This window comes from Dermochelys coriacea, chromosome 3, assembly GCF_009764565.3.
Source record: "Dermochelys coriacea isolate rDerCor1 chromosome 3, rDerCor1.pri.v4, whole genome shotgun sequence".
NCBI classification, from domain to species: domain Eukaryota; kingdom Metazoa; phylum Chordata; order Testudines; family Dermochelyidae; genus Dermochelys; species Dermochelys coriacea.
In genome coordinates this window covers 167,776,799-167,796,798 of record NC_050070.1, presented here as the reverse complement: position 1 = coordinate 167,796,798, position 20,000 = coordinate 167,776,799, and the positions used below count along the sequence as shown (strand labels likewise).

Here is a 20,000-nt window from a genome sequence, read left to right as displayed (position 1 = left end):
TCTTGGCGATCTGTCAAATCTGTACAGCGTCACATCTGTGAATGAAGCTAATGAATCTGTTTAGCTGTGTTAGCTGAATCCATAAGTCTAGCCAAGACTTGCCAAAAGATAAAACTTTCGCTATTCTGATAAGTTTCTCTGCTACAACTTTTGAAGTTTCCTTTAGGAAAACTTTAAAGAAAGAAGTCATCACTTCCTGCTTTGAAAGCTACATAACAGTCTGATCAAACTCGTAAAAGGTCTCTGTGTCCCCTTCTTTGATTTATAGAAGTGGCCTGCATTTATTTGTTATTGTTGTTTGTTTTTAAAATTACAGTGTAAAATGATTATTACAAGAAATTGGTATCCATTTATTGTTCTAATGGGCTTGTGGCTTTGAATAAGATTCTTGTTTACATGCCAACCTGGTGGCTCAGCAGCCTATTGTTATCATTAACATGCTGACCCTCTGCGATGCCACTGTAGCATGTTTCTCAGTGCTGATGGTGGCATTTTGCATTGTTCAGCTAGTCAGATGTAATGATGAGCTCAAGAAGAGTGCGGGAGGGTCGGGTCTGGTGATGAAGTATAATGGCAGTGCATTGATTTTTGCCTGTACCTTTTGCTTGGTACCACATAACACAAGGGGCCATGTGCCATAGTCAAAGGGACTTTTGTTGGCAAAAGGAGTAGTCATTGGTCCAAAATCTCTCTTGGGCATTTTCTATACCACCCACTGCTACAGTATCTAAGCGCCGCATCTGTAAGTAACTTGAAGAGGTCTTTAACCAAAGGTTTTCTGAGGTTTTCCTGATCCATTGCGTGTGCAGAGTTTTCGAGGAGAAAGTTTACATGGTAAAGAAGGATGAAGAAAGAGGAGAGAGGAGGGTGTTCCTTGAAAGATTTACCAGTGGTTACGTATGGGAATCATATCCAGACTTATTATTTGTATCGAGTTAGCACCTAGAAGCCCTAGTTAGGAATCAAGGCCCCCTAGCTCACTGTCATACATATAAAAAAGGGGAGTCCCTGCCCCTAAGTGTTAATCTAAGTACATAACAAGATACAACAGAGATGGGAGAAACATAAGGGAACAGTGAGATGAAGTGTCACTAACTTTTTTTAATGTTTATTTTCCAATGCTAGTTTAGTTTCCCCTACCTTTTATTGTCAACCGTATTTTGGATTACTGAACACATGAAGACTGAATCGGGTTGCATTGTTTTACAATAGTTTTGTTTATACTTAAGGCCTAAGGAGTTTATTAATACTTTACAATGTTTTAGTCACAAAGTTAGTTTAAAGTAGTAGTTTTAATGGATACAGCTAACTTTTTTTGAAAAATATAGAGCATATATAAACCAAAGGGAAATTCTCAAATCCTGAGAATGCATGTAATACAGAGGTAATTTTTTATATGCACATCCAATGATTGAACTCTCATCTTCTAAAGATTAGATCTCTGAAAAGGGATCTAGTAATTAAGATAGGAGACAACTAAGAGCCTCTTCAAATGCTCCTTTCCCCAAGCATGTAGGAAAAGACCCTTCATCTATCTGTTCTAATACGAATTTCCTAGAACCTTATTTCTTGACTTAGAGTTTGTCACACACTGAAGACCCAAAAATGAGCTGATCATTAAACTGCATGGTGCAATCTTCAATGTAGTCTTATAACCTTACCTTATAAGTGCCAAGTCACACCCCCATTAGCTGGAGAGCAAAAATGACAAGTACTGTAATGCTGAAATTTGATCCAAAGGGATTTAGCAAACTGAGCATTTGCCATATTTAACATAATCAAAGTTCCTTCCTCATCTTTCAGTGATGCTTTCCTGATCTTCTGATATGATTAAAGTCTGATAGTATGCTCTTCTTAAATCACCTATATTGCATTTCCTAACCCCTGATCCTTTATGTGTGAGTTTCACTTGCCAGCAGACACTTTAACACACCCAGACTGGGGAAAAAGTGATAAAACTAGGTGAATTTGGTTCTTCATCCCAGACTGTGCCACAAATTTGCTCAGGAAACTCTGATACTGTGTTCCCTTCATAGTGCATTGGAAGTGTCAGCTTTTAGCAAAGTCAAATAAGATGCTTAACAAGCTACACGTCTTATCATTTTAGCTTTGCCATTGTAGCCTTGTGGCTCAGCGCCAGAGATAGATACAACACCTCCAGCAGGATACAATGACTTACTTTTTTTTTTTTTAATGTTGAATGGATTTGTTTCTGTATTTGTTTTGTCCTGTAAGGTCAATTGAAACAGAACATGCAGTAAGTATAGCTGTTCAGGGAAATTCAGACTGATAGAAAAATGGCAAATGTGATTTCTTCAGTAAAAGTGGGAAACACTCATATTTGCCTGGGGCAGTTTTTTTTTTTAACAAATGAAAAACCGTTCATCCTTCTTCCCTAAACCATAACGTATATATCACAGTGTAGATGGAGCAGAAGGTCAGAAAGAGATGACAGCTTGCTGAGCCACTCCATATCTATGGTATTTCTAGGGAGCCCAGCACTATGATATCTGACTGCTGAATACAATAACTAAGATTCATGTACAGTTCCCCATATAGATTCCATTCCACCTTTTTTTTAAAAAAGGAACTTTATCCTAACTCCCCTTCAAAATCCATACCTGTAAGATCACCAGAGATCATTGTTACAACCATAGTGGGACACTGGCAGGCAAGGGAGATTACCAAGCCATTGTTGTAAAAGTGGCAAAAAGTTGAAACACAACTTGGTTTAAAATAGGCAAAGAATGTTGGCCTTCAGATGACAACTGGATTTCAGCTCCTCCATGGCTCTCGCTCCTCCTTCATTCCTGTTCACTTGTATAATTTTCCTTTTTTTTATATTTTTCTCATATATTAAAGGGATTATTGTCTCCCCAGGACTCTGCATTCTCACCTCCCTTCAGGAGGCTGAGACTGACCCATTCTCAGTTCTGAAATTTCAGGTTATGTCTACACTGAAAAGTAAGCTTGGGTTTAGTGGGACTCAAGTCAGCTGACCCATATTAGGGAACCCTGGGCATCTACATTGTATTTAACCCTATTTTATGACTTTTTTTATCCCATGCTTGAAAGTATTGGTGACCATACTGAAGTACACAGACCCAAGTCAAAGTAACTATATCCCAGAGTTCCTAGCACCCTCGTCCCCCAAAAATGTAGCCGCTGTAGCCGTAGGACAGTCGTGCATTGTGGGAGAACTGTACTGCCCACCCTGCATGTTACCAGGAAGCAGCTTGCTTTGCAGATCGCTTGATTGGTTCGGTCTCTATTGCAAACCCTGGAAGCTCTCTGATAGGATACTTGCAGATTGGTGATCAGAAGAGAATGGGTTAATGCGGACCTGAGCCACTACTGTTTGCAAAGAGGGGTTGCTTCAGCTTTCAGTAGAGTGGATTACAGATTTTGGGATAGAGAGGACTAGCAAAATTGTCCCATGGAACGGTGGGATGCTTCCGGCTGACTCCCAGGACCCAAGTCTACACTGCAAAGCAGTAGGGCTCAGACCCTGGGTCCTGGCTTACCTCGACCTTGGACCCTCCAGCCTTGCAGAGTCCTGGGACTCTGGGTCCAAGCTCAGGGTTAGTGCAGTTGCAATGTAGATACAAGGGATGGGGTAGGTTTGAGCCTGGGATTAATCACAGGCTTACACTGCAATGGAGACATACCCGGAGAGACCTCTCCCCTAACATTAGGTATTCTGGTTGTTGCCCTTCCACCTACATCTTACCTTTTCTAAGACATCCTGTGTGTAGCAAGCAAATAAACACCAAAGTGAGCTGTTGTAAACTGTTTCTCTGAGCTCTGCTTGCATGTTGTTTCACAGCAATTCACCTAGTCTTGCAGAGGTACATATGCAAGTTGATCATAATGGTGAAACTTCTGCTAAGTTGCATTATTTTTGTGAATAAACTATATATAATACGGCTACAATGAAAGATGAAGTGACAAATGCCTTTTTTGCACAGCATTGGTTATGGTGTATTTATATGTAGGAGTCTGCAAAGTACAATGGTCTGTTTAGAAACTGAAAAAGCTTGTTAAGAGGTTCACTTTATTTTATGTGTAAAAATGGTATGAAGTCGGGGAGAACCTAATGAATACCCTGATGTTGCAAAGACACACTTGCTTAACTGCTGACACTGTACATTAATCCCATTGGGTATGTATATGCTGCAATAAAACATCTGCAATTGGCCTGGGTCAGCTGACTCAGGCTTGCAGGGCATGGGCTGCAGGGCTATAAAATTTCAGTGTAGATGCTTGGACTCAAGGACCCTCCCTACTCATGGGGTCCCAGAGCCTGGGTTCCAGCTCAAGCCCAGACATGTACTCTGAGATTTTATAGCCCGACAGCCTGAGCCATACGAGTTTGAGTCAGCTGACCTGGGCCAGTCGTGGGTGTTTTATTGCAGTACAGACATACCCAGTGAAATCAATGGGAGTTTGTTTTTGTTTGTTTACAAACAAAATAAGAAAACACATATCTAAGTGTAACATCAACAGACCCCGGTGGGCGGGATCGAACTGGGGCGCTCTGGAGTTCAGAGCATGATCCACTACCACATGAGTTAAAAGCCAACTGGCTGTTAACTAAGGCTGTCGAGCAGACTCATTTGATCTCTCTCTCTCTCTCTCTCTCTAAGTGGTCTTGGTGCCACTAGATGGGACAGAACACCACACCCAGAAGGTGTGTGGGTTACATAAGCATCAGAAGAACAATTCAGAGAAATGCCAGTGGCCCAAATTTTCCAAAGCGACTAGCGATTTTTGGGTGCTCAACTGGAAATACCTTAAAGGGCCCTGATTTTCCAAAAGTGCTGTCCTACCCATACTCTGACCATCAGGCCTATTTAAAGCATCTCCAAATGGGCACCCTAAATAAATAGTAATTTTTGAAACTCCTGGATACTAACATTCTCATTTTAGAAGTCCATATTCTTTCCTACCTGCATGAGCATGACTCTTCTTGACCTCAACTGATGTGCATCAAAGGGACAATTAAACCCTTAATGTCTGATTCTCATTTACACTAAGGTAATTTTACAGTGTTTTTGCAATCTTGTAAGGGCTTTAAAGCAAGATTTATATCCCCTTTAAGGCTCCTGTACACAATTAGGGCAATGTAAAGTGGCCCTAGTATAAGTGGAAATCAGGCCCTGAAATTTGCAAACTTCTAGCTTGCCCCTTCATCTATTTGAGATGCTGCACAGAGGCAACCTGTACATTTCTAATGTGTTACCAGAAGCAAGTGACAACAGTCTTCTTTACATATTACTCTTCCCGGCTTTCTATTCAACTTTAAACCTCCTTACTCAGCAGTTATAGCATACCAGGACATTTCTCAAAAGAAAAAGGCAGAGGACTTATTCTTTATGATATGCAACAAGAGAATAGAAAACTTATTTTGCAGTTTGTGAATAACAAGCATTGTAGGAAAGTTTTAATATTGACATCATTTCTTTCAAGGAAAATTGGAGCACACGTATTTAGAGAGAGACCCCCCTCCCCTCACAAAAAGAGAAATTTCATTAGACATACTGGTCTCTTAATTGTTGTCATTGACATCCCAGGGCTTTTTTGTTTAAAAAGAAGAAAACTGCTTGAGGAGACACTTTTGTGAAAGAATTCTATTTCCCTTGCCACTTTCACAGGAGATTAAATTTATTTGTAAATTAAGTGACAAAATTCATGTACTTACAAAATGTGCAGACTTGTTAATCCGCTTCTTGTTGAGTGGAATTGAAAACTACAACTTGAAGGGAAACTTGAAGAGAGAAATCACCAAGCTTGGAGACGAAAACTCTATCTCACAACTATACTTCATTTTTATATTTATCTCCTTTAGGATCAAGATATTCATTGGTATAATGAGGCTGGCCCATGGATTTTTTTTTATCTGTTTTTTTTTAAATGTCATTACATTTTAGCTCCCTCTGCCTTTTTGTCATTAGGTTACATTTAAGCACAGCAAGATCAACTTTAAACCTCCTTACTCAACAGCTTTATTAGTTATAACATACCATGACCTTTCTCAACATTCTTAAAGAAAAAGATACAGTGTAATGTCACTTTACTTTGCTTATTGTTCTTTGTTGAGATGAACAAAGCATTTTCTACAGTGGCTATAGCACATAATTATACAGCTTTCAATAGCGGTGTCTTGGCACATATCAAAGTTCAGAAGAGCCTTTAGAAAAAAAAAGATGTTTTGTGACAGCCTAGGGAGGGTCTCATCTTTCCTTCAGAAAATAGTTCAAGGCTCTTCTGTCAAGCTTCCCTACTTAGAGCTTTTTCTCCTCCTGCTTCATAAAGTTTAAAGGGGATTCAGTGGAGTTCTATGATCTATTTCCTTTGAAAGATTGTTCCTTTGCACAGAGAAGTCCTTTGACTTCAAGAGTTCACAGATTCATGTCTTTAGGTATCATATGTCTGACCTTATCAGTTACTCTATTTAATGTAGCAGAAAAAGTTTCAACTCTTTGTGTTTGTCTGTTTTGCCTCTGTGAAATGATTTGGTGAAAAGACCATCCTTTTTAACACACCACTGAGCGGCCGTTTCTGACTGTAACCTACCCTGTGGCTCTTCTAAAAAAAAGAAATTGTCCTTGTGTTTTGTGTATGGATGATTTCACAGTGAGAATAGAATTATACAAGGACAGCCACACATTTAAAAAAAAAATCTTTTGCTCTTTTTTTCCTAAATGATCTATTGGCTATTTTGGTGGCTGCTACTCTGGTTCCCCAACAGGCACAACCATTTAACAAACACAGAGATAGCGGCTGGAGTGCTGGGCCAGCAGTAGGTTTTCCCTTGCTCCGACCTACCCCAAAGGCCTTCATAATTAATTGTCCTTCAGAGATGAGGAAAGTTCAGAGACAGCGTGTGTAGCGATGTCTATTGTCTGACATTCAGTTCTCCTTCCCTCAGCTCTTTTTCTTCATTCCACAAAGGGTTATCAATAGGAGCAGAGAGCAAGCTCTCTTCTAACAGCTGCTGGTGATGGTTGTATCTTTCTGTGGAACATATTGTATTCAGCCATCTATGGATTAAATGGCTGAAAAAGTTCTAACAATCTTTTCAAACTAGTATGTTTATTTCATCTAGATTACACAGCTATTTAGCTAATTAAAAACTTCTTCAGACCCTCTTATTTTTTCTTTGAATGGAAGATTAAAAAATTACCATCAAACAATTCCGGGGAAATTTTGGTCAATACCTGAAAAATTTTCTCTCCATATCAGCTTTGATCAATTTCCTCCTCCCCAACCCAAAACAAGCATTGATTTTTGAGAGGGGAGAAGGATGCTTAATGGAATATCCATAAAAGAAAACATTGGTGTAAGTGCCAACAGAAACAAACACTTCTCCATTTAAAAAAACAAAAAACCTATTACAATGCCAATAACTTCAAAGTGCAAAGAAGCTGGAGTTTTCTTAACAGATTATTAATATTGTTGCACCTTCTGTGATTAAATTAGAATTCTCTGTGGCATAATTATTAAACTACATACATGCCTCCTTGTTTTCCCTATTGATATGCTAAACAAAGATATGGTGCAGTTAGCAGATATGCGAGAAATACAGTCAAATTAAAGCTGTTTATTAACAATTGTTACATTACTGTTCCATTTAATAGGGTGAAGCCAAAAAAGACACATACAATCATTCTTCTGTTGAACAGTTTCACTAGCAAATTAGGGAGGTTTTTAATTTACAAAAATAGTATCGATGCTCTTCATAGATATAACTATATGAGTTAAAGAATAACCTCATCAAAATATTTTCTGGGCTCCATGGCACTTCCTTCATGTTAAGGAGATCTGCAAAGCAACCAAAATCAGTTATCATACTGATTAAGTTGTGCAATGCAGTTTGCAACAGGTTTTCTGTATTTAAGAAAAAACTGCATATGAGGTACACACAGCTAATACAGTAATGCAAAAACAGTCATAAAAAATTAAAGTTATTCTTATGAATCTTTCATTAGAAGCGATGAAAAGGGCCACTGGTGAAGCCAGTTCTTTGTTCTTTGCTACTCTGATAGGGGCTGATCCTGCAAGCAGTCCTGCACTTTAAGAGCTTTACGCATATGAGAAGACCCTTTCTTCTTTGAGTAAAGCTACTCTTGTTGATAATTGTTTGCCAGATTGGGTCCGTAGATTGCTTCCCAGTGTTGTTTCACTTTCTCAAACAGATGTTCCCTTTAAAAATTGACAAAAGTAATGTTTAAAAAAAACCACCCACACAACCAGACATCTGTACCAAGACAAGCACCTACCTTATGCAGAAAGAGCTGTTAGGTGTTTTAAGGCTACTTGAAGCTTTTCAGATTACTCCCCACTGCAATATCATGTTAAGTACTGAATTGCCCTAAGCACTGTTTTATTCCTGATCAATAAAATAATAATCTTGTGTTTTAATGTGCAAAATATTGGGCTTTTGCTTTTCTAGCTTCGTTCATGGAGGGTGATGAACCAAATATATACCTCTCCTTGTTTGAGTTTGTAATATTATTTTGGGGGAAAGCCAGAGATAGTTCCAGCTCTATGTTTTTTACAATTATTTACTGATACCCCCTTCTTTTTGTCCTTTCCTTCTCTTCCTCCCCCCTCCCAAAATTGGCAAACTCTTCAGAATCCTACTGCCATTTCATTTTGCATTCAACAAGGGGTAGGGGGAATTGAAACGTCAACTGGAGACTGAGAAAAGCTCCAATTTATAGTGCTTTAGCCTTGCACAATTCAAGATTTCTTTTGGTAGCTAAACACATTATACCCCACATCACTCAACTCTCTTGGGGTGGTGGCAGTAGTGAGGAACGACTATTTCTTCCTCTGTGTGTACTACAGGCCTCTAAAGACTCTTATTTATTCTCTCCCATGTCACCTTGTGTACAGTCTGGTCTGTGACACTGATGGTGATTATGTCATTATTTTGCTCTGGGGGCTTTGGCACATCTGCAGAGCTGATGCACATCTTCTTTGTTACGCTGGCATACGTCCCATATCGCAAATGCTTCATTAGCCTTACTGCCTGCCTCCTTGCCAGACAAGAATGCCCAAAAACAGGCTTCTTTTTTTGCTCTGTTCTTTTGTGTCTATGATGAGCCTTTATTCATCTTCCTAGTTCTTCCCTGTTTTCCATTTTCCTAGGTGAAACTAAAGTCTATATGTCCTCATTTCTCCCAGATCATCCTAGTTTGTAATCCCTTTTAGCCCAAACTGATCCCTCACAACCTTTATGACTTTTCATTCATTCCTGCAAATAAGTAGACTAGGAACATTTCAAACTTGCAGTTACGGGGAGGAACCAGTTAATTGTGTGTTAGGTCTAGATGTATGTTCCTACTATTGGTATCAGGTAATGGTTATGTCATACAATTTTTCTCCAGTCTTTTTACATTACATGTTAACTATGTTTCATTCAAAACTTTTTGGAAAGTAGTGTTGAATTGTGAACAGGGAGCTATTCTTGCAATCACTGTCTAACTGATGGAGGATTCCTAAATGCAAAGTGTATTCTTACCACAGCTTCATATTAAAGAATTTTGCATGTTCTGTACTTCATGATTATAAAAACCAAGGCAACCATTTTCTCCTCGAAACTTTATCGGAGCTGTTCTACACAAATCACATAACAGAGTGGATAGTACTGCTTTTAAGCAGGTGGATTAGCTACTCAGTTATTACCATTCATTTTCCTGGGTTTAACTCACTCACATCATATTTAAACTTGGGGTGAGATCTTCAGCTGGTGTAAATTGGCTGCAAAAGTCAATGGAGCTATATTGATCGATGCCAGCTGAGAATCCGGCCTTATGTAATATTAGTGTAAACTCAGATGAAGTTTTCAGTTTTTAAACAAATATTAATTTATAGAACTCTTTTTTTTACAGTTTTAGAAGACTAAAAATTAAATATAGACCTAGCTTTGGAGTCTCTCGCTCTTTATCTGTAATGTATGTTAACACTCCCCTGCATACACACAGCGAGAGACTCACACAGCTGATACATTTTCACTGAGTTGCATGCGGTTATACCTAGGGTCCTACCAAATTCACAGCCATGAAAAATGCGTCATGGACCGTGAAATCTGGTCTCCCCCATGAAATCTGGTCTTTTGTGTGCTTTTCCCATATACTATACAGATTTAACAGGGGAGACCAGTGTTTTTGGGGGTCTTGACCCAAAAGGGAGTTGCGGGGAGGTTGCAAGGTTATTTTAGGGAGTCACCCTTACTTCTGCACTGCCTTCAGAGCTTGGTGGCTTTTGGCCAGGTGCCCAGCTCTGAAGGCAGCGCCTCACCACGAGCAGCACAGAAGTAAGGGTGGCAATACCCTACCATGCTATCCTTATTTCTGTGCTGCTTCAGAGCTGGGCAGCTGGAGAGCGGCGGCTGTTGGCCAGGTGCCCAGCTCTGAAGGCAGCGCCTCACCACGAGCAGTACAGAAGTAAGGGTGGCAATACCATACCAGACCATCCATCCTTCTGTGATGCTGCTGGCAGTGGCGCTGCCTTCCCAGCTAGGCTCTCAGCCAGCAGCCGCCACTCTCCAGCTGCCCAGCTCTGAAGGCAGCAGTGCAGAAGTCAGGGTAGCCGTACTGCAACCTCCCCTACAATAACCTTGCGACCCCCCCACAACTCCTTTGTGGAACAGGATCCCTACAATTACAACACCATGAAATTTCAGATTTAAATAGCTGAAATCATGAAATTTACAATCTTTAAAATCCTATGGTGGTGAAATTGACCAAAATCCATGAATTTGGTAGGGCCCTTGTTATAACTGTATGACTCTCTTTGATTTTAATGCATGCTCCTCCCCTGTAGGTCTTTGAACTGTTATCCCTAAGTGTGTTGAGTATTTAACAGCATCATCACTATTTTGTGAAATGGCACTGTGGTGCATTTGGGAAATAGCAACTAATCATTCAGCACAGCTAATTTATATAACTTTTGAAAACCATGAGCGTGACTCTGCATCATCATAAACGATGTCAACACCTCCCTCTGACACATCTGTCCTCTGTGCCCCCTGCCCTGTTACAAAGCACATGCCAGGCATGATTGAGATGGTAAAGCAACAGCGTTGCAAGTTTATTGTGACTCCATTCTTATGTCATCATAGCGTGAGATCATCATAGCATCATTATTTCAAGCAATACCCTGTATGGACACAATTCCCTCTAGTTATAGGTCTATGGGTCCCCGCCCATTATGAGTCCATGAGGAGGTGATTGCTGGGCAAAACCATTATCAATGATGTCCATGAAAGGCCCATACCATGTGCCAGTACAAGATATAATACAGCCTATAAAAATGAAACCATAGTATGTTGATATAATATTAAAGTGGCAACATTTCCCTACAAGATTAAGAAAAACAACACTAAGGCTATCACTGCAGCTGGAGAATCAGCTCTATCTAGGTGCTTACATGGGCCCCATCGCTATAGAACCTGAGCACCTGCCAAGTATTTATTAAGAGGAAGAACAATCTCTCTCTCTCTTCCTTGCCAGCTTGTACGAGGACTAGCTCAATTAGCATGTGTGTGTGAGAGAGAGAGAGAGAGAGAGAGAGAGAGAAAGGCACTATTGGAAGAGCTTACTGAGCAAAAGCAAAGTTAAACAGATAAGTTTTCCATTTCCTTCTGAACAAGGAGAGGTACATGGTCATTCTTAGCTCCTGGGGGAGTCCATTCCCTTGGTGAGGATCAGCTTATTTTAAAGTTCCACCTCCTGAACTCATGAGCCTCCCCTAGGGGTGATATTTAAAAGGTCCCAATGTAACAGAGCTGTCGTGATGGTCTCTCAGGTAGCTAAGGCCAGACCAGTGGAGGAGTTTGATCTTGAACTCAATTCTGTATTTAATAGGGAGCCAGCATATAGAGCAGAGGACCAAAGCAGTATGCATTGCCAAGCAGACAGACTGCTGCATTGATCAGGACTTGCAGGAGAATGATGACTTAGACACGTGAATGGATTTAAAGCAGCAGGCCACAACTTTATTAACTTTAATATTAAAGGAGAGGCTTTTAACTAGCAGCCATCAATTGGGCCTTGGTGGGGAGGCATTGAGTGGCCTCAGGCCATGGAACCAAGCAATATGGGCTGGTTCTCTTAGCCAAACACTTGCTAGTCAGTTCCCCATTCAGGCCAATGCAGAATCCCATCGCCTTCCTCCTGCAAGGAGCAATGAGGGGACAGACGAGGGGAAGCCTCAGTCTGTGAAGACTTCAGGCCTCCTCTCGCCTCACAGATTCACCAATCCCTGGGCCATGTGGTTGCATTTACCTGAGGAGCTGTCTCCTTGAAGCTTCTTATCTGCATTGGGCACCAGCCACAAGTTGCAATAACATTCATTACTCCCAGCCTCTTTTATTTATTTATTTTGAAGTGTCGCTCCCTTGTCTTTCCCCCCCACCAGCTCTCCAGGGTGCTGTGAGGAAGGTGGAAAAAGCCACCAACACCCTGCCAGTCTTGCCCAGCAAGAAAATATTCCTTTCTGACCCCAAATATCTTAGACCTACAGCAGACCTACAGAAACCCAGCTTGGACAACTGCACCACCTACAGGGCAGAGTGGCTGGGGCAGCTTTCCGCAGCAAGCATGGCTGCTGGGTGCCCAGGAATGCTTAAACACATGGGTTCACTGGAGCCAATCAGCTTCCTCCCCTTCTCCCCCTCATCCCCCGTTCCCAACTGTTCAATGGTGTCGTGGCGAGGTGAAACTCTGCTTCACTCCCCATACCCAGGCATGGCCCCCACCCGTTTTCTGAGCAAGGACACAGGCACGTTTTCCTTCCACTCCAGACATTCCCCTGCCCAGCTGATAAAGATCACCTGCCCCCAAACCCCACATACTAAGACAAAAAAGGGGCATTTCAGGGCCTGGGACTTAATTCCTAGATAGACCAAAGGAAAAACAGATTACAAATATTTTCTCATTTTTCCGGGCAGAACTGCCAGGAGTGCTTATATTAGGGTTTTATGCCATTTCATATGCACTCGGTAAATGGAGGGATATAAACATTTGATGTGTAACTGCAGTGTTAAAGATCCATCTACTAAGCCGAATACTGGCCAGCGTAGTGACAGTGTGTGTAGTGACACACTACAAAGAGGTGTCCCTATTACACATGCTGCAAAAGCACTCTTACCTGTGCACTCCGATTCTATCCACCAGCTCCTGCAGCTGAATTCCCCTACGCACGGTAATAGATCTGTGCAGGGGCCTGCTATTGGCGAAAGAGGCACATGCTCTTCAGCATCCAGGCCCTGTCACCTGCCCTTTCTGTCCCAGCATAAAACACTTCTGTGTTGCTGCTATCCCAGAAACCCTATGGAGCAGCCTATCTGCAGTTACTGTAAGGGAGCCCGACTTGGGTGTTCAGCCTCAACCTCATATTCACTCTTCTGGGCACAGGTGTCCAGTTCCTGTCAGAATTTGGCAGCATGGTATGTAACACTGCCCAGCCTTGTAGGAGATGCTGCTGAAAGCAGACCATGTTTAGTCACAATGGGGCTGAGCTAAAGGGGCAGTAAGTCAGAACAGTCTTTCATTTATTGGTTTTATTTCTCATTCAAGGGGAGGCTAACACAGCTTTGTGCATGTAAAAGTAACCAGGGATATACTTTTTCCTTTTACTCCCCAACATATATTAAACCCCAAAACATCTTAAACTATAGGAATTCGTTAGTGATTTTTCCTTATTATTACAGTGCTATTAATGATGCAGTAGGTAAAGAACTATCCATTGTAAATCCCTATATTCGCATACTTCTAACTCATCAGGAAAACCAAGGAAAAATTCTCCAGAATGCAACTTGATAACCTGGAAGTAAAATGTTTTAGAAATGTTGGTCAGGAGGAGCGGGGAGAGGGAAGGAATTTGCATATTTTAAGAAGTGAGAGATCAAAATAATTGTAAATTAAGATCCTCTTTTTCTGTTTGAAACTTCAGTATTTTTTTATGTTTAAAATGTTTGCACTACACCATGGCATGACTGCATTTGAGTAGGGGTGAGTAAAGTATTCCTCTGTCTCATGAGTTCTCAACTAGGGGATAAGATTCCCAGTGTGGGGGTCAGAACTACACTGCCTTTTCCATATTGCTAAATGGGAATCGGGTCCAAATAGATCCCTTCTAGATAGAAAGGATGTTGCATGATAGAATAGCTGCTCTATCCATCCATCCATGGCACGTGAAATGTACATATCAGTTTAGTATCTGTGTGCTATGTATTGTATCCCTGTGTGGAGTCTGTAAAGTACTTTGGACCCTTCTATGTGAAAAAGCTTCATTTAAATGTAAGTGATTAAATCTAGTGTATTCCACAGTATCCATTTTCACTGCACCACCACTTTTGCTTCTCTGATGTTATCAGACATCTCAGCACTCCCTCTGTCCCTTCCCTTCCTTGTGAGAGCAAGGTTTTCTTTCCCCTGCTATAAGCTGTGGTGGAGGCATCAGGATTACCAATAGCATTGTGGTCCAGGTTTAATGCCTCAACACCTTTGCATGGAAGTGGGAGAGGGGTTTGAGCCTTCAAACTTCAGCCAGGCATTTTAAAATGATTCTAGGGCCGTGCGTTAAAGGGTTTGTTCAGCTTTGTGTTTTATTGATAGTTTGTTAGGAAAGAATACAAATGCAGCAGTAAGCAACAAAATTAAAAAAAAAACCATATGTTTCCATAATTTTTCTTTTTCAAACCCTGACAAACTTGGGGCTAGAACTCTTTGCTTCTCTGTAACAGCAGCTGGGGCACTGATCACTAGCATCAGCATTCCAGCATTAATTCTGCCCCTGCAGCACCACTACACTGCAGGAGCCCCTGTGATGCTGGCGTGAGGGTCACAGTGCTGGGGAGGGTGACCACACTGAAATCACTGTGATACTTGCCCCGAATGAGTCTCCCAGCTGGAGAGGAACACAGCACCCCCAACTGTGGACCGTTTCTGGATCGCTGTGGCTATTTCCCACTACTAGCTAGGTGCCCTCAGCGCTAGAAGGAAGCGTACACTGGGATTCTAGTCCAAGGATTCTCAAACTTCATTGCATCGTGATCCCCTTCTGACATCAAAAATTACTACACGACCCCGGGGGGAGGGGACTGAAGCCTGAGCCCACCCACGCCCTGCTGCCCAAGGTGGAGGGACCAAAGCCCAAGCCCCACTGCCCCTGGTCATGGGAGGGAAGCCTAAGGGCTTCAGCCCCAACCAGGGGGCCTGTAACCTGAGCTCTGCCTCCCAAGGCTGAATCCCAAGGGTTTCAGCTTCAGCCCCGGGCAATGCGGCCCTGGGCCCCAGCAAGTCTAAGCCAGCCTTGGCAACCCCATTAAAACAGGATCGCCACCCACTTTGGGGTCCTGACCCACAGTTTGAGAACCCCTGTTCTAGTCTCTCCCTTTTCACATCTCGATAAGCGAATGAATTATTATCATTGCTGATCTACAGAAACACTTACACTGAAAGTCCTGCAGGCGCAAATTTGAGTGAGACTCAAAGACTGAAGGCAATGCTAGTGTGGATTCCAGACTGCCATGAGGTACCCCGTGCCGCCTCCAATGAAGAAGTGACTGAGATTAGGGCCAAGCTCCACCCTAATCTGAGAAAAGGAGACGACTGGGGGAAATGATGTGCCCAATAATTTAAGTATTATTCATTTGTATTTTTAAAATAAAAATGCCCTTTCCAAATATCTCCCACTCCTCATAAATGATAATGGAAGTGGCATTAACCTTTCCATGGCCTGAGCCAACCTATTTTTTTCCTAAGAGGGGTCCAGAATGTTCAGCCAATTGAGTGATCTAATTAGCTGAAAATTGTTAATTTCCTTTACCTTATAAAGCACCTAATGCAGAAACTGTTAAATAATGTTAAGTGTCAGACTTAAACTGAGAACATTGGGCCATATGCTGCCCCAGCTTGCATGCCAAAAAGTGTAGCAACTTACTCCAAAACCTGCCTCCAAATTCTCTGTGTAAGCCAACGCCTCCTGCTTGGTATGCTGCCACGCCAACTCACAGCACAAAGATGGGCCCACGCAGCCGTTCTACTTCCTCCAAAAAAGAGGGTGGTGGTTTGAAAAATGTAGGAGGAGTCAGGGCAAAGGCAAAGCACTCCACCAGCTACTCTGGAAAAACAAGAAAACCGATAGCAAAGGAGCACTGCTTTGAGCAGCATTCACCTGGTAGTGACAGAAATATACACTTTACAGCTACAAACCGTATGAGGTCAGCTCTTGTACCCTGCACTGCAGAGGGCGTGCTCTGGGGCTAGATCTGCCCCAGTCCATTCAGAAAGATAGGGTCTGCCTCCATGGTACCATGCAGCTTGTCCTACTAAGGATCCCTCTTCAGCCCCAGGGATCCACAAGTAGGGAGGGGCTGGTGGAGGTAGCTACAATCTCCCCTCCATCCTGCCTAAAAATTCATGCAACCTAAGGCGGCATTAACTTTTGACTTTAAAGAAAAAACATTGACTTTAAAGAAAAAAAAACCATCTTTGCAGTGGCTCAGGGGTATTCCAGATAGAGCTGCAGGCGAGTGGTTTGGAAAGGAGTAGGGAGCCCGAAACTCAGCATGGCGGAGACAGCGGAGACATAGGATTTGGCTGCCAAACCTGCCACCTGGCACTCTTGGAGGGAGCAGTGGAATGGAAGGAATCTGGCCAAATGCTGCAGCAAGGAGAGCCTCGTCGTTTTCATTCAGCACCTTCTTCCTCAGGAGCCTGAGGAGTCCAGTTATTTTGTATTTGTATTGTGGGGCCCATTGTGCTAGGTGCTGTACACACACATATAAGAAAGACAAAACAATTAGTCATACAACCCATTCCAGTCCCAAAGAGCATAGAGTGTGAGAATGCAATGAGAGAGAATAGGGTGAGCATATAGTACAAGCGACGCAAGCCTCTTTGTCTGCTATAACAAGCAGTGGTGGCAGCAGCCCAGTAAGATCTGGTCCAAGAATTTCACTGGATGAATAAGCACCCGGGGTGCCACCTGCAAAGGGTGGGACGTGCGGGCTTTATCTCTGACTGCAAGGGGCTTGGAAGAATTGGCTGGCCATTACCATACTTGGTGGCAGATTCGGCCACGTGAGTAGCATCCATGTCATACGTGATGGGTGGGGAGTCAATGGCAGTGGAGCAGTGGCCTGGTGAGCGCCGGGGAAGGGTTTGCCCTCCATGCAAATGCCCTTGTGGGTGCCGTACCATTTCCCAATGCACACTGGTACATATTTAGTGGCTTGCTTGCTCGGCAGCCTCCACAAATGCCCTTCCTCTGAGGGATGATGGTTGAGGAGCCCTATGGAATGGCCTACATGGAGTTTCCCAAGTCTCTCTTCTCTTTTTGTGTGTTTTTCTCCCCGCACGGGGGTAGATTATGACTCTAAATCACACCCTTTACGCTGAATCTCATTTAAGTCAGATACTAACCTTACGTCACTGTGGGCACTTGTGTGTATTGTTCATCCTTTTGAATATTTTTCCTCAAAGGAGTAATTTCCATTGAATCATCTTTTTTTGCTACTATACGTTTGCTTGCGCTGACTGGTATGTGCACACTTAAAAAGCTGTTTCATTTGGAACTACACACACTCAGAGTACTCCCTCGATGGCAGAATTTTAATCCTGGAGAGGGTCTAATAGATACTGTTTACACCTTCTCTTTGGGTTAAGAAGCTCCCTGTGGATCCCTCACTGTTGCCACTATATAGATCATCCAACTCGAGAAGTTAGCCAGCTTCCCGCTCACCCCCTCTAACCTGTTTACCTCCCATTAGCATGACCTTGGGGGGTGCAGCTCTGCAACGTGAGCAACCTTCACCAGCTGAAGACCTCTGATCCCAAGTCCACTAAAGATTTTGGCTTTTCTATTTGGCAAAGCAACTTGTTGCCCACCAGGTCGACATGAATAAAGATATTTTTTAAATCCGTAAAGTCCTGCTACTGAAAAAAACCCAACCCGTTGCTGTCTTTCTGGATAATTTAACCTCTTCCTGGCAGGCTGACATCTTGAGGGGTCTGTGCTGCACTTATTTATTTCTGCTCATAATTAGACTTTAAAGAAAAAGCCCCCCACACACACACAGACCAAGAATTCTACTTTATATAAAATTTGAAAGCAAAATCAATCCTGACCCAATCTTATCATTTTTAAAGTATGTTTATCCAGCTTTGTAGTAGGAACAAGCAGGCTGTTGAAGGTCACATAGTTTTCAAACCTTGGTTGCAACACGTTACCCCATTTTGAAACCGTCTTTATCTACCCGAGAAAACTAAAATCTGTTTGACAGAGTAGCACTCCAGCCAGTTTATCTTGCAGTATGCCTTTAGCTCACAGAGCCTATTGATTTCCTTAAATTAATGTTTACAGAATGCTACTGAATTTCACTCAACAGGACATTGTTCTTTTGAAGCTTTGTAAAATATGATACAGAGTGTTATTGCCATTTGTTCCATTGCTAAGACTGATGAAACATTTATTTTTTTAAGTGTAGCCTTGAACTATAGCTGTTTCCTACAAGTGTGTTTACTCTTGGAACATTAGTAATATGACACACTACCCAGACACTGGCACAATACTTTGGTCAGACCACAGGCGAAATCTTTAGGTACAGTCTGGCTAATCTAATCATAAAAATGGACCTGAAGTTTAACACAGACTAGACGTAGACAGTACGAGAAAAGGTTTCAAGCATCGCCCAGCTGTCCCTGTCTGAAGAATCTTCAGATTCGTTTGGTGCAGCCTAGCAGTTGTCTGAAGCTGTTACAATATTAGAACTCTTGTATTGGGCTTGGTACTTCTAAACACGGGAACAAGTTTTAAAGTCTCTGATCTTTTTTTTCTAATTTTCAGATAAAAAGTTTTAAAGACTCCCGCAGCACAGGTCAAAGGCTTCATGCCTTAAACTCTGAAGAGGATTTAAAAATCTGATCTAAGAAGCACATAAGTAATTCTAATGTTAGTTCAGTTTTTGGCAGTTTAATAAACAATGATTCCTATTAACTGTCATTGAAAATTTAATATACAACTAAGCCATTAATCTCCTGTTGATTTTACTAATATTTTTCTGAAACCTAACTAGAATCCTTTGTTTGTTCAACAAATCTACATTGGGGGAGCACATATGCATGTGCATAACAGGGACTGATTCTGCCACCTTCACGCAGGAGGAGAAGTACCGTATCTTCCTGAGATGAATGGGACTATTCAAGGAATAAGATATTACTTGACCTGAATAAGGGTGGCAGAACCTGGCCCAAGATGTCTTACTGTGTTTCTCCTCCTTCATGCACAGATCCGTTAAAGGCAGAGCCTCCTCAGCTAGCGTAAATTGCCACAGCTCTATTGAAGCCAGCTGAGGATCTGCCCCTTGGTCTTCATGGTAGCTACGTACACATACTGGGTGAGGGTGGTGGGGATGGACTCCTTACTCATTACATGCAATATCCATATCCATGTATCAGCTGGTAAGAAAGACAAGTATCAAGACATTTTGTTGCCTGTGTCATAAGCTGTACTGCTCCTTGCTTAGTAATGTTTGGGAGCAGGTTCTTTCTCACCTAGAGGTTCAGTGTTTCTGAGAAACAAGCCATGGTACTCCTAGAAGGGGAAAGCGGTATCATCTAATATCTCACTTCTTGGGGTTTTTTTAATTGAATAATCTCTCTGTGGATATTCTGAAGCATCTGAGTTTATCCATTTAAGTCCACTCTGCCTACAGTAAAAGTCCCCAGCTTGTGCCATGGCTGTCAGGAGATATGTGTCTCCTTGATCAATATTTACTTAACAAACATCAGGGATAGGAGAGTTTGTTTAGAGGAATCATGTGCGTACAAGGGTGAATGAATGCTCGGTAAAGTATTTCAACTGTTTGCCTCCTTTCCTAGGGTATCTTTTCTGCCTTTAGCCTCATGCTCTGCTTTGTTACCACGGCCCCTGTGAACATGCTAAAAGCTAGTCTGCTAGGAAACAGTTTAGCAATCATCTGC

The 20,000-nt window shown here is 42.1% G+C and overlaps 1 protein-coding gene across 8 annotated transcripts in view; it reads left to right on the top strand.

Annotated features, from left to right (window-relative positions):
- PROX1 (prospero homeobox 1) overlaps window positions 1–20,000 on the top strand; it is a 55,604-nt gene that overhangs the window by 24,530 nt on the left and 11,074 nt on the right. Inside the window, exon 6 of one of the 8 annotated variants that reach the window (XM_043511759.1) lies at window positions 15,459–15,649. The exons of the other annotated variants lie outside the window; for them this stretch is intronic. Coding sequence (XP_043367694.1) covers window positions 15,459–15,473 — 15 coding nt within the window. The 3' untranslated portion in view covers window positions 15,474–15,649. Of the gene's footprint in view, window positions 1–15,458; window positions 15,650–20,000 lie in introns of those variants that run through there. 8 annotated transcript variants of the gene reach the window in all.